The sequence below is a fragment of the Balaenoptera borealis genome (assembly GCF_965194805.1).
Source record: "Balaenoptera borealis genome assembly, chromosome: 17".
Taxonomy (NCBI): Eukaryota; Metazoa; Chordata; class Mammalia; order Artiodactyla; family Balaenopteridae; genus Balaenoptera; species Balaenoptera borealis.
In genome coordinates this window covers 41,074,145-41,089,218 of record NC_138876.1, presented here as the reverse complement: position 1 = coordinate 41,089,218, position 15,074 = coordinate 41,074,145, and the positions used below count along the sequence as shown (strand labels likewise).

At 40.8% G+C, this 15,074-nt stretch overlaps 1 protein-coding gene and 1 long non-coding RNA gene across 5 annotated transcripts in view; one reads left to right on the top strand and one right to left on the bottom strand.

Moving 5' to 3' along the window:
* Positions 1-15,074, top strand: part of LOC309614917 — a 68,649-nt gene that overhangs the window by 19,971 nt on the left and 33,604 nt on the right. The gene's annotated exons all lie outside the window — the stretch shown is intronic.
* The window catches only part of TP53INP1 (tumor protein p53 inducible nuclear protein 1), a 28,996-nt gene continuing 18,553 nt past the window's right edge, over positions 4,632-15,074 (bottom strand). For all 4 annotated transcript variants that reach the window (XM_082363821.1, XM_082363819.1, XM_082363822.1 and 1 more), the window contains one exon: positions 4,632-10,530. In XM_082363821.1, the coding sequence (XP_082219947.1) occupies positions 10,217-10,530 (314 nt within the window). In that variant the 3' untranslated portion in view covers positions 4,632-10,216. The remainder of the gene's footprint in view (positions 10,531-15,074) is intronic.

Sequence of the window (15,074 nt, the reverse complement as noted above, 5' to 3'; positions counted from 1 at the left end):
TATATTAACAAACTGAAGAATAAAAACCATATGATCATCTCAATAGATGCAGAAAAAGCTTTTGACAAAATTCAGCACCCATTTATGATAAAAACTCTCCAGAAAGTGGGCATAGAGGGAACCTACCTCAACATAATAAAGGCCACATACGACAAACCCACAGCAAACATCATTCTCAATGGTGAAAAACTGAAAGCACTTCCCCTAAGATCAGGAACAAGACAAGGATGTCCACTCTCCCCACTATTATTCAACATAGTTTTGAAAGTCCTAGCCACGGCAATCAGAGAAGAAAAAGAAATACAAATTGGAAAAGAAGAAGTAAAACTGTCACTGTTTGCAGATGACATGATACTATACATAGAGAATCCTAAAACTGCCACCAGAAAACTACTGGAGCTAATCAATGAATTTGGTAAAGTTGCAGGATACAAAATTAAGGCACAGAAATCGCTTGCATTCCTATACACTAATGATGAAAAATCTGAAAGAAATTATGGAAACATTCCCATTTACCATTGCAACAGAAAGAATAAAATACCTAGGAATAAACCTACCTAGATAGACAAAAGACCTGTATGCAGATAACTATAAGACACTGATGAAAGAAGTTAAAGATGATACCAACAGATGGAGAGATATACCATGTTCTTGGATTGGAAGAATCAATATTGTGAAAATGAGTATACTACCCAAAGCAATCTACAGATTCAGTGCAATCCCTATCAAATTACCAATGGCATTTTTTACAGAACTAGAACAAAAAATCTTAAAATTTGTATGGAGACACAAAAGACCCTGAATAGCCAAAGCAGTCTTGAGGGAAAAAAACGGAGCTGGAGGAATCAGACTCCCTGACTTCAGACTATACTACAAAGCTACAGTAATCGAGACAATATGGTACTGGCACAAAAACAGAGACATAGATCAATGGAACAAGATAGAAAGCCCAGAAATAAACCCACACACCTCTGGTCAAGTAATCTATGACAAAGGAGGCAAGGATATACAATGGAGAAAAGACAGTCTCTTGAATAAGTGGTGCTGGGAAAACTGGACAGCTACATGTAAAATAATGAAATTAGAACACTCCCTAACACCATACACAAAAATTAACTCAAAATGGATTAGAGACCTAAATGTAAGACCAGACACTATAAAACTCTTAGAGGAAAACATAGGAAGAACACTCTTTGACATAAATCACAGCAAGATCTTTTTTGATCCACCTCCTAGAGTAATGGCAATAAAAACCAAAGTAAACAAATGGGACCTAATGAAACTTCAAAGCTTTTTGCACAGCAAAGGAAACCATAAACAAGACGAAAAGACAACCCTCAGAATGGGAGAAAATATTTGCAAACGAATCAACGGACAAAGGATTAATCTCCAAAATATATAAACAGCTCATGCAGCTCAATATTAAAGAAACAAACAACCCAATCCAAAAATGGGCAGAAGACCTAAATAGACATTTCTCCAAAGAAGACATATAGATGGCCAAGAAGCACATGGAAAGCTACTCAACATCACTAATTATTAGAGAAATGCAAATCGAAACTACAATGAGGTATCACCTCACACCAGTTAGAATGGGCATCATCAGAAAATCTACAAACAACAAATGCTGGAGAGGGTGTGGAGAAAAGGGAACCCTCTTGCACTGTTGGTGGGAATATAAATTAATACAGCCACTATGGAGAACAGTATGGAGGTTCCGTAAAGAACTAAAAATGGAATTACCATATGACCCAGCAATCCCACTACTGGGCATATACCCAGAGAAAACCATAATTCAAAAAGACACATTCACCCCAATGTTCATAGCAGCACTGTTTACAATAGCCAGGTCATGGAAGCAACCTAAATGCCCATCGACAGATGAATGGATAAAGAAGGTGTGGTACATATATACAATGGAATATTACTCAGCCATAAAAAGGAACGAAATTGGGTCATTTGTTGAGACGTGGATGGATCTAGAGACTGTCATACAGAGTGAAGTAAGTCAGAAAGAGAAAAACAAATATCGTATATTAACGCGTATATGTGGAACCTAGAAAAATGGTACAGATGAACTGGTTTTCAGGGCAGAAATTGAGACACAGATGTAGAGAACAAACGTATCGACACCAAGGGGGGAAAGCAGCGGGGGGGTGGAGGGGTGATGAATTGGGCGATTGGGATTGACATGTATACACTGATGTGTATTAAACTGATTAAAAAACAAACAAACAAGTGTTGGAAAGGATGTAGAGAAAGTGGAAGACTTGTGCACTGTTGGTGGGAATGTATAATGGTAGAGTCATTGTGGAAAAGAACGTGGCAGTTCCTCAAAAAATTAAGAATAGAATTACTATATAATCCAGCAATTCCACTACTGGCTAAATACTCAGAAGAATTTAAAACTGGGTCTCGAAGGGATATTTGTACACCCATTTTCATGGCAGCACTATTGACATTAGCTAAAACATGGAAGCAACTCAAGTGTCCGTCACTGATGAATGGATAAGCAAAATGTAGTATATACAGCCTTTAAAAAAAGGAAATTCTGCAGTATGCTACAAGATGGATGAACCTTGAGGACATTATGCTAAGTGAAATAAGCCAGTCACAAAAAAGGCAAATACTATATGATTCCACTTATTTGAGGTACTTAGAGTAGCCCAAATCATAAGGACATAAATTGCAATGGTGGTTGCCAGGGGCTGAGGGGAGGGCAGGCTGGGGAGTTGTTTATATAAGGAAAAGGGTTTAAGTTTCACAGGATGAAAAGAGTTTTGGGGATGGATGATGGCAATGGTTGTACAACAGTGTGACTGTATTTTAATACCACTGAACTGTACACTTAAAAATGGTTAAGATGGTGAATTTTATGGTGTGTATTTTACCACAAGAAAAAAAAATACATCCACACAAAGTCTTAAAAAAAAAACCACTTCAGCAATTTCCCCACTCAAGACATGCATAATGGAAGCATCATTGTCAACGTGGAATATTTCATTGATGTCAATTTATACTTTTAGCTGATAAACTTTTAGCAAAAGGTGGTCTTCTCATTAGTAATATGAAATCCTTCAAAGTATTCATCTGTGGATTTAGCTTCAAACACCACTGTAAACCAAAGTCCAAGCACAGACTTTTAATTTTGAAATAATCTTAGATTTTCAGAAAAGTTGCAAAGGTACTACAGAGTTCCCATATACTCTGCACCCATCTTCCACTAATGTTAAGTAACCATGGCACATCTGCCAAAACTAAGACATTAACAATGGTATCATACTATTCCTTAATGCCCACACTTTATCAGATTTCACCAGTTTTCCCATTAATGACCTTTTTTCTGTTCTAGGATCCAATCCAGGTTACCCCGTTGCATTTAATCATCATGTCTCCTTGGTCTCCTTGAGTCTGTGGCAGTTTCTCAGTCTTTCCTTTTTATCACCTTGAAACTGTTGTGGTGTGCTGGTCAGGTATTTTGTAAAATGTCCCTCGATTTGAGTTTGTCTGATTTTTCTCATGATTAGTGTGTGGTTTTGCATCATATCAATGACAAGCACTTTTGATATTGATTTATCACCGTAATTCCAAGCCTTAGCGCCTGTATTAATGGCGTAGTGAAGACTGAACTTTTCCAGGAAGTCTTTGATTCTGAGGCGCTCGTTAACTGCTGCAAGCAAGCACCTAGGGCAATTTTTGTCTTATTTCTTAAGTGATTTTACTTGTTCTTCCCGGAGGGTAAAATTTCACATTGGCATCACAAGAAGTTCAGGATGGGCATGTGCAACACTTCTCTAGGAAGAGTAAAACCTCACAGTCCTTCCTGAGCAGCCTGCCTGCAGTGAACGCCCACTGCCATGGTAAAATCCTTCTTGACCCGTCACAGTACAGTAAGTCCCCTACTTACGAAGTCTCCGTTCAGAGAGCACCATTCGTAAGTCCAATCTGTAAGTCCAGCAAAGTTAGCCTAGGTACCCAACTAACACAATTGGCTATATACTACTGTAGTGTAATAGGTTTATAATATTTTTCACACAAATAATACATAAAAAACAAACAGAAAAAATAAAACATTTTTAATCTTACAGTATGGTACCTTGAAAAGTACAGTAGTAAAGTACAACAGCTGGTATACAGGGGCTGACATCAAGTGAACAGGCAAGAAGAGTTACTGACTGGAGGAGGGAGAGGAGGTGGGAGATGGTAGAGCTGAAGATCGTTGGCAATAGGAGACGGAGAGCAAGTTGCACTTTCACTCACGCCTGACGTTATGGCACAGGTTCTGGTTCCTTGCTGGATTCAATTCTATCTACCCTCTTCCAAAAATGATACAGTGATGTCTGGGTAGTAGCTCTTTTCTTCTCGTCACAAATGACACAGTAGCACTGGATTGCATACTGAATGGCTCCTGCAACCTTTGTGTACCATTCTACGTTTGGGTCCTGTGCCTCAGAACCTAACAGTACCTCCTCAAGGAAAATCCCCTTGCCATTTCCTGTGTTGTGAATCTCCTCGGTTCTTCAGTTACTTCTTCTTCCTCTTGTCTGTCTTCGTCCTTTCTCTGGGCCTCCAATTGCATCAGGTCTTCATTAGTAAGCTCCTCATTTTGCACAGCAGGGCGTTCAGTGAAGTTGTCCTCTTGCAGATCTAGCTCCAGCTTCTCGCTGAGGGTCACTCAGTCGCTGAAGACCTCTTTGGACTCCTCATCCACCTTCTCAAATCTACAAAAATAGTGAACAAACTGCAGGCAAAGTTTCTTCCAAACCTCATTCATGGTGATGGCTGTAAACTCACGCCAAGCGAAGTCAATGTTTTTTATGGCCTTGTAGATGTTATAGTCCTTCCAAAATTGTCACAAGGTTTTTCCTGATTCATCACTTGCCTTTACTGCCTGATGAAAAGTGTGATGTGAATAATATTTCTTGAAAGTCTCTATAACTCCTTGGTCCATAGGTTGGATGAGCGACGTAGTATTCGGTGGTAGATGCATTACTTTGACATTGGGATGAAAGTCATCCATGAATGGGGGGTGTCCCAGAGCACTGTCGAGCAGCAAAAGAGTTTTGAATAGGATGTCCTTCTTCAGGCAATATTTCTCTACCTCCGGGATAAAGTGGTGGAAAAACCAGTCCGGGAAAATGGCCTTTGTAACCCAGGCTTTGAGGTTACTCTTCCACACAACAGGAAGCGAGCCCTTGGCTATGTTTTTAAGGGCTCTTGGGTTCTCTGAATGATAAACTAAGAGAGGCTTCAGCTTCATATCGTCGGAAGCATTGCCACCAAACAACAGAGTTAGCCTATCCTTTGCTGAGTTATAGCCTGGCATCAACATTTCCTCCTTCCTGATGTAACTTCGGTCTGGCATCCTCTTCCAGTACAGTCCTGTCTCATCCACATTAAAAACCTGCTTGGGTAAATACATGCCTTCATCAAGAATTTCTAGAAGTGTTGCAGGAGATTCCCGGGCAGCTACCGTATCTGCACTCACTGCCTCGCCACTTACTTTTACATTGTGAAGGTTGGTTCTAGCCTTGAACAGATGAAACCAGCCATGGTTGGCATTAAAAGATGCGCCCTCTGATTCTTCACTGTGTTTCTTCTTCAAGTCTTCATAAAGGCTTTTAGCTTTCTCTTGAATCAGCATTAAGCTGAGCCGGGACTCGATGCTGATGCTGATCCTGCATCCACACACTGAGAAGTTTCTCCATCTCCTCCCTCACTTTTCCATGCTTCCATATTATTGTCGACATCATCGGCACAGCAGACTTCACATGTTCCATGATCTTGTCCGTGTTCTTTAGAATCGTGCCGATGGTTGAACGATTCATGTTATAAGAATGAGCGACATCTACCATCTTTTCGTCTCGCTCCACTCTCTCAATTATTTTCACTTTTGTTTCCATCGTTATCACTTGGCACTTCTTAGCAGTACCAGCTACATCACCGCTGCTTTTATGCTTGCTTCCGGACATCCTGGGCTTGAAATAAAGATACTGTACTACTGTACAGTAAAGTACACAAAAGCACAGCCACGTGTAGAGGATGCACACACGTGACAATGTACGCCAGACACATGAACTAACAACGTGGTTTGAAAGTTCAAAACTTGAAGGTTCACATGTAGGGTACTTACTGTATTTCTCTGGTTACCTATGTTTTGTTTGCATAGTGCAGCCCAGGTAAGGCATGTACACCTTTTGCACATCTTGGATGCTGCTCTTTCCAGTCACTGCCAGTTTTGTCTAACGTGGGCAGCAGCTGTGGCACACCCAAGACCTGTGCATCTCACTCTTCAGAGTTGTTGATGTCTTTCCAGGAATGTATCTCCAGGAAAGAGCTGTTTCTTCAGCATTGTCAATTTGCTCAAGAATAAGGTTTTTACCAGATATGATTGTATCAAATTTACCCACATAATTTTCTGATGTTTTCTGATCATTAGAAGCTTTTTCCACTTGATTTTCAGATTATTTTACACAATGATGCTTCTTTAATATCTGTAGCCAATTCTAATAAATGTTCACACATACCTTCAGGTTCCATTCTTCATGGTACAGTCTAGCTATATTCTAGATATATGTTCCCTTCTTGTGGAATCCACTCAACCAAAACATGGTCAAGATCTTACATTTTTGTCCTATGCAGCGTTTTCTTGTTTTTATTAATTTTTGTTAATTATCACTATATATCTTAAACAACTTCTGTTTCTTTAAGTCATATTTAACAATTATTCTACTCCATAATCTTCAGTAAAATGCCTCACAGACACCAGGATCAAGCTTCTGTAATAACTTCACTGTCTGTGCTGTTGTTAATGAGAGACGCTTCTTTTCTTCTGTTTATCTTCTCACTGTTACAACAGGGGTATCTTTGACTCTGTTTGACGTTTTCATGGTTACAAAGAACAAAAAAAAGCAACAAAACACCAGCACTCAGCAGATATTTTGGGAGGAATGTTATGACACAACTGAGTCTTAGGTCAGTTCAAGCCAGGTTTTGCTGCAAAATAAGTTTTGTGCCAAACTTATGGAACAACTTTTGGTTTTAAGAGCTTTCAGACTTCAGAATTGCCAATAAGGAATATGGGCCTAATTTTTTGGAAGAAATTTTTTATGTAGTGAAAGAAATAACAGTTTCCTCATACATTCATTAAAACATGTTTCCTGAGCACCTAGGACAGTGACTCCCAGTTTTTTTGTTTTTAACCAGAGACCCCGTTAGCCTTGGAGCTCTATATATACAACTGCCAAACACAGGTTCTGATCAGTATGGATAACCAGCTTAACCAAACTGAAATGTCATTTATAGAAACAACAAATATTTTGACTTGTATAATAATAATGCATATGCATAAAATTTATTAGCTTAATATATATTGTAGTTTAAATATATGTTGAAAATAGCATAGATTCGAAGTCCAAGGGTCTCAGGCTGCTAACTGCCACATATGTCCCAGGTTCTGCACACAAAAGTAAACGTACAGTTCTTAGAAGTACAAAGTGAGTAACATGGAGCCCCCCATATGAAGCTGAGCCGTAGGTGTCCATGGCTCAGGACTTACAATTTAGAATGAGCTCTGAGAAGTTTCATAGATCTTGTACTCAAGGCGAAAAAGCAAGCAGAAGTAGAAGTGGGACTTAAGAGGAATGAGTGACTAGGAGTCCGCCTAGGGAGGTTAGGGAAGAAATAGGAAGACCTAACAGAGTTAAGTGTTGCCTGTCCTTGACTTTGTAGAATGAGTGGATTTTAGTGGATGAGTGGGAGAGATTTCTAGACATTGCCCACCCTGATATCTGTGCCCTCCCTCTTTATCAGTAGTAGATCTTCTTATTTGGCTGAAAGAAAGGCTAAACTTCCCATTCTCCCTTGAAGCTAGGAGAGGCCACTGACTGAATTCTAGCCAGTGGCACATAAGCAGAAATGGTGTATACAACTTAGGGAGTGAGACATGAACGTGTGGTGAGTCTGAAGGTCATTAAGTAGCTGGGGAAGTAGCAAGATGGCATAGAAAAGAGAAGAAATAAAGCCTTGTGCAAGTTCTTAGAGGCTGATGCAATACTTTTCCCTCTGTTGTTTCTCAATAGCAGTTCAACACTGAATCAACACAGCAAATAACACGGAGACCAGCCAGATCCTTGTCCCGTGGGATCAGTGCCACCCAACAGCAAGAAACTTCCTTAATAGAGACATTGTCCACCGGTCCATCCATCTGAGTGGGAAAGGCCAGTGCCCTGCCTTTAACACCTCATCAATGACCCGGCTCCTTTTACATCCCAGCCGTCATGTCATCCTGTCAGCCACTTAAGTGTATTTAGTATTTACATTTAAAGGAATTACTACAGAGTAGGCCCAATTTTAGCTTACTTTACTTATTCAAAACAAAACAAAACAGCCACAAAAGATAGACTTAGAAGACAAACCACTGAAAAGGGTGGTATCAGTGTACAAGTTCTTATAATAAAAATACTACAATCAGGACTTCCCTGGTGGTCCAGTCGTTAGGACTCTGTGCTTCCACTGCAGGGGGCATGGGTTCATCCCTGGTTGGGGAACTAAGATCCTGTGAAATGAGAAGTGCAGCCAAAAAAAAATTGTTTTTTAAACAAACAAAAAACTACAATAATCTAAGGATTGCAGTCCTCTGGTTTCTACCTGTTCCCAAGGATCCTCATGTGACAGCTATGGAGGCACTTACTAACATCTTCAAATTAGCCTTACATCCTTGTGGTAGTTTCACATACTTACTGGAATTTCAACTACAACACAGGTGTTGCTGTGCAATACAACCAGAACCCACGTTTCCCAGGGTCTGACTAGGATATTTCCTCCCAATATAACAATTGGAAAATAGAAGTGAAAGTAAGTTCTGCCAAAATTGACAGTAAAACTTTGGGTTTGAAATGGGCTATTTTTATGTAATAACCAGGTATTTGAATTACCCGTAAGTGTATGGCAATGGCACCCCCCAAAACTGGTTGTAAAACTACAACACTACAGAGATTTTAGAAGATGTCAATAAATGTACAGAGTCTATTAAAAAAAAAAGAGGGGGGCAAAAATTTTAGTTGGAACCTAAAACTAATGTCATCTCACTTTGTCAAGTCCTCCCCTAAATGTTATGGCCTCATGCATTAATGTTTTACCAATCCAATTTTATGACAGGGTATACAAGGAAGAATTCTTAAGTTTATTCACGTTGCTTTAAGAATATAAAATGTCAAATTCTCCATGTTTGCTTTTTATTTTATTTAATTTATTTATTTTATTTTTTTTTGGCTGTGTTGGGTCTTTGTTGCTGTGCGCAGGCTTTCTCTAGTTGCAGCGAGCGGGGTCTACTCTTCGTTGCAGTGTGCGGGCTTCTCATTGTGGTGGCTTCTCCTTGTTGAAGCTTCTCTTAGTTGTGGAGTAGGGGCTCTAGGCGCAGGCTCTGTAGTTGTGGCTCATGGGCTCTAGAGCACCGGCTCAGTAGTTGTGGCACACAGGCTTAGTTGCTCCGCGGCATGTGGGATCTTCCCGGACCAGGGCTCGAACCTGTGTCCCCTGCACCGGCAGGTGGATTCTTAACCACTGCACCACCAGAGAAGTCTCATCACGTTTGCTTTTTAAGGGCAAAAGTATTAACGGAAGTTTTGTTATGCTAATAGGCCCCTCAGGTACTTCTGCAGAACTCTGGGGCTGCAAATTCATTCTCCAGCACGTGTTGCCAAATGCAACATATTTTTGGATCAGCAAAACTGTTTTTTGTAAGTTGTTCCTTGGTTCCAAGACTTTCTAACTTGCTCTGGATTTCTGGATAGATATTTGTAACTTTTTTTTCCCCCAGAAAAACTACTGCCTACTTGTAAAACTCAGGAACTTCTAAGTGCAATGTACTAACCAGTTTGACTCCCTTCCCGAGCAGTGCCATTGGCACAGTCGGCTCATCAGGCAGACAAAGCCAGGTGCTCTTCTTGTCTCCTGCGGCCCAGGCTTGGTTTGAAGCAGGGGACATTGGCCAGGGCCTCCCAGGGTTTCAGAGGTAATAGTGACAGGGTGGGTCCTGGGAGGCTGGTTAAGAAAAAGCTGTCCAGGGAAGCCACCACTTCAGACTCTGTTGCTGTTACTTTAGAGGCTTCGTTTATCACAGACAAAGCCTGGTCGGCTCTTTAACTACTAATCCATTTTTCAGCTTTACAAACTTCTCTAAGGTGAGCTTGTTAGAAATGCAGAATCTCTGGCCTCACCCTAGACCTACTGGATCAGAATCTGCATTCTTAATAAGGTCTCCCAAGTGATTCGCTTGCACATTAAAGTTTGATAGCACTGGGTGTGGGGTCTTGAGGAGAGTAGAGAAGGGGAATTGCATAGAGTTGACGAGGGGCACACAACAGGATGGCCCAACAGTGGCACTTGAGCTTGTACCCCTGAGTGTCTCATGGCCCCGATCCCCACAGTTGGGTGATTTCCTCCAGTAGCTCTTAGGCAGCTCAGGCATAGAAACAAAGTCCTGCATTCGGATTGACAGGAGGTTGGAGATCAGCAGAGCAGGCATGTCTGAAAGAGAAAAGATTCAGAGTTGAGCATGTGATCATGAGAATGGCCCAAATGGTGCAGAATGGCGTCAAGGCTGGATAGGAAGGAGGGTGGCCGTGAAGAAAGAGGATGACAGCCTGTATATTTCTAATAACTCGAAGCAGGTGAAGTGGAGGGGAAAGCTGCATGGCAGAGTAGTGGTCTGAGATTGCTACGTAGGAGCTGTGGAACTGTTGATAGGTCTAGAGAACACTGCCCAGTAGAACTTTATGGATGATGGAAATGTTCTATATCTGAGCTGTCTAATACAGTGTCCCCTGGCCACATGTGGCTGTGGAGCAGTTGAAATATGACTAGTGTGACTGAGGAACTGAATTTTAAATTTTGTTTGATTTTAATTAAAATAGCCACATGTGGTTAGGGGCTACCATACTAGACAGGCCAGGTCTAGATTTGCAGTATTATGGGATCCTAAATTGTAAATTCAGGCAGAAGTTTTTGTTTGAAGTATGAATTTGTATGCTAAAGAAGGATACGTTAGTATTTTATTTTATTTTATCTTTTTTTTTTTTTTTTTTTTTTTGGCCCCGTGGCGTGTGGGATCTTACTTCCCCAACCAGGGATCAAACCCACGCCCCCTGCATTGGAAGGGCAGTCTTAACTACTGGACCGCCAGGGAAGTCCCCGATACCGTAGTATTTTAAAACTAAAATTAACCCAAAGACACAGAACTCAAGTCATACTACTCCTCAGTTGCATATAATCCATGATCTAATGAGCCAGATGACTGAGGCAGTACCACTAAAGGAAGAAAGGAGATCAAGAAAGAAGGATGTGACAGAAAACAGCACAGGGAGCAGTCACACTCTTTTCTGGCTGGCCCCCCGAGACCAAGAAGGAACTTTATGGTGGGGGTGCTGGTGCCTCCCTATGTCCAGAGCAGCAACGTGAACAAGCAGCCTTCAAGAGCCAGACCCCGTGGCTTCCTCCACTCAGCCAACTCGTGTCTGGGATTTCCTCTCCCAAGGAGAGGGTTAGGGCTCTCGACTTCTGGGGAAGGAGGAGGACTGGATTCTAGCCCATGGAATTCCTGACAGCACAGTCTGCTGACTTCCCTCTACTGACACCAGGGGTTCTCAACCTCAGCTGCCTAAAAATCACACAGGGAGCTGGAAGAACCCAGATTCCCAGGCATCCTCCAAGATTCTGATTCAGTAGGTCTGGAACAGAACCAAAAAACTGAAAAAAAATTTATTTAGTTTTATTTAAGTAGTGTTAAATACAAAAGAATGTACACGGTGAAAAGTATATCTCTCTCCAACCCTAGCTCCTAGACCCCAGTTCTCCCTAGAGGAAGTTTCATGTCTAGCCTTTGGGAGGTATTAAATAAGTATGTGCGTATATATCTTTTAAGAATTGTGAAGGGACTTTCCTGGTGGTGCAGTGTTTAAGAATCTGCCTGCCAATGCAGGGGACTCGGGTTCGAGCCCTGGTCCGGGAAGATCCCACGTGCCGCGGAGCAACTAAGCCCGTGCACCACAACTACTGAGCCTGCGCTCTAGAGCCCATGAGCCACAACTACCGAAGCCCACGCACCTAGAGCCCCTGCTCCGCAATAAGAGAAGCCACTGCAATGAGAAACTCGCGCACTGCAACGAAGACTAGCCCCCACTCGCCGCAACTAGAGAAAGCCCACGCGCAGCAACAAAGACCCAACACAGCCAAAAAGAAAAAAAAAAAAAAGAATTGTGAGCTATTCATCCATTCGTGTATAACGATGTATAACACATAACTACAGTCTTATACCTAGGCGAAGAAATAGGACAGGTCCAGGGTTTTGGGACCCCATCTTATACTGGGCCCTGTCAAACACACCTCCTCTGCCCTGCCTGCTAACCACCATCCTAATCTGGGTAGTAATCATTCACTTGCTCTTCATATTTGTGCAGCTATGAATACTCTTCCAAATGATGTACTGTTAACTCAGCCTAACTCTTGAATTTTATATTGTTGAAATCATACTGCAAACATTCTTCTGTGATTTTCTTTTTTCACACATTTTAAGAATCCCCCATTCTGATGTGTATGGCTACAGGTTGTTTACTTTCACTGTTATATAGTAGTGTATTGCACGAGTGCACCACAATTTATCCAGTCTACCACTGGTGGACATTCGGGTTGATTCAAGCTTCTGGCTGTTGGAAAAAAAGTGCCGAAATGAAAGTTGTGGTACATGAGTCCTGATGCACAGAAGCACACATTTCTGTATGGTCTACACCTGGGATGGAAGTGCCAGGACGCAGGGCATGCACATCAACAGTAAACCACCTACACTTGGTATTGTCAGTGTTGAATTTTTGCCAATCAAATGAATATATAATGGTATTTCACTATGCTTTTAGTTTGCATTCTTATCATAATTAATTAGCATCTTTTCAAATATTAGTTGGCCCTTTGAGTTTCCTCTATTTTGAAGTGGCTGTTCAAGGCTTTTAACCATTTTTCTATTACATTCTTTTAAACTAAATTTTATACCTAGTACACTCCGAGAAGAAATTACTTTTATTTATTTATTTATTTAGGCTGCTCCGGGTCTTAGTTGCAGCATGCGGGCTCTTAGTTGCGGCATACAGGATCTAGTTCCCCCACCAGGGATCGAACACAGGCCCACTGCATTGGGAGCATGGAGTCTTACCCACTGGACCACCAGGGAAGTCTTCTATTACATTTTTGAATTTTTTTTTAATGTTTTGTCAGATTTCTTTATGTATTCTTTATGTATTTCCTTGTTGATTATGTGTTGTGAAAATCTTCTCCCACTTTGTGGCTTTTCTCTTCACTCATTGGAACATTTCTTATTTTGAAGTAATTTCAGACTTACAGAAAAGTTGCAAAAGTAATACGCTTCATCTAACTTCCCCTAATGTTAAAAACATATAATCACAGTACAATTATCATGATCAGGACATAAACGCTAATGTATTAAATAAGATTACAACTTTATTTGAATTTCACTTACTGTCTTTTTTCTATTCCAGGACCTCACATTGCATTTAGTTGTTGGGTCTACTTCATCCTCTGACAATCTGTGACAGTTCCTCATTCTTTCCTTATTTTTCATGTCCTTGACACTTGAGATGAGTACTGGTCAGGCGTTTTGAAGAATGTCTCTCAGTTTGGGTTTGTCTGATGTTTTCTCATAGATCAAGATTAGGTCTTTTTGACAAGACTGCCACAGAAGTGACGTGTCCTTCTCAGTGTATCACATTAAGGGGGTACCTGATGTTAATATGTCCTATTACTGGTGATGTTAACCTTGATCACTTGGCTAAGTGTTGTCTACTGGGTATCTCCACTATCGAGTTACTATTTTTACCTTTGTACAATGATTGATAAATATAATGGGGGAGATACTTTGAGACTATGATGCCACATTTCAAATCTTCAAATCTCTGCCCACAATAATTTGCCTGTGACAGTTATTACTGTGGTGTTTGCCTAAAGATGATTTTGTATTTTGCTTACTCAATTTATGAACTGGAATTCTTCCATATAGAAGAGCTCACTCTTCTCCCCCATTTATTTATTTTTATCAATATAGAGTCATGGATACTTATTTCATTCTATGAGTAATAATTAAATATTTAAAAATTTTTGTTCAAATTATTCCAGCTTTTCACCATTAGGAGCTGCCTCAGTTGGCTCCTCCATCTTCTTTACATACCCTTATCCTTTTTCAAGGATTTATTTTCTGGCTCCCCGAGATCATCTTTAATATTCCTTGTGCAGCCCTGGAATGAATCACTTCTTCAAGGAGCTCTGATTTCTCTTATTGGAGAAAGAGTATAGGAACCAAGATCTGGGTGCTAGGTGTTAACATAGCTACTCTCAGCGGCCCTCTCAAGGAAGTGTTTGTGTGTGCGTGTGTGTGTGTACATTCGCACACATACACATCTGTATTTATTTCTATATTTATCTGTACATCTATTAAAAATTAGTTCACCCTGACACCTTCCATTCCATTTTAACACCATTAAAGCCCATTCTAGTCGTCCCCATTTCCTTAGTTGTAAGTTCTTTCTCCAACAGTTTAATGCATTTTCTATGCTTCATAATAAGTTACCACAAATTTAGTGGCTAAGAACAACACCCATTTATTATTTCAGTTTCTGTAAGTCAGAAGTCTGGCACAGCATACTAGGTTCTCTGCTGCCTTCTCATCTGGAGGCTTGACTGAGGAGGGAATCTGTCTCCATGCTCCCTTGGGTTGTTGGCAGATGCATTTCTTTGTGACTGTAGAATTCCTAGCAGCTTGCTTTTTCAAACCCAGCAATGGAAAGAGAGCTTCAAGTCCATGACCTCTAGACTCTCTTTCAAAGGGCTTGCCTGATTGGTCAGTCCCATCCAGGAGGCTATTTTCATCTTAAAATCAGCTGATTAGGGACTGTAATTACATCTGCAAAGTCCCTTCACCTTTGCCATATTCTACTGGTTAGAAGCAACCACTGCACTGGTTCAGCCTTCACTGAAGGAAAAGGGATTACAGAAGCTGTGACTCACTAGGG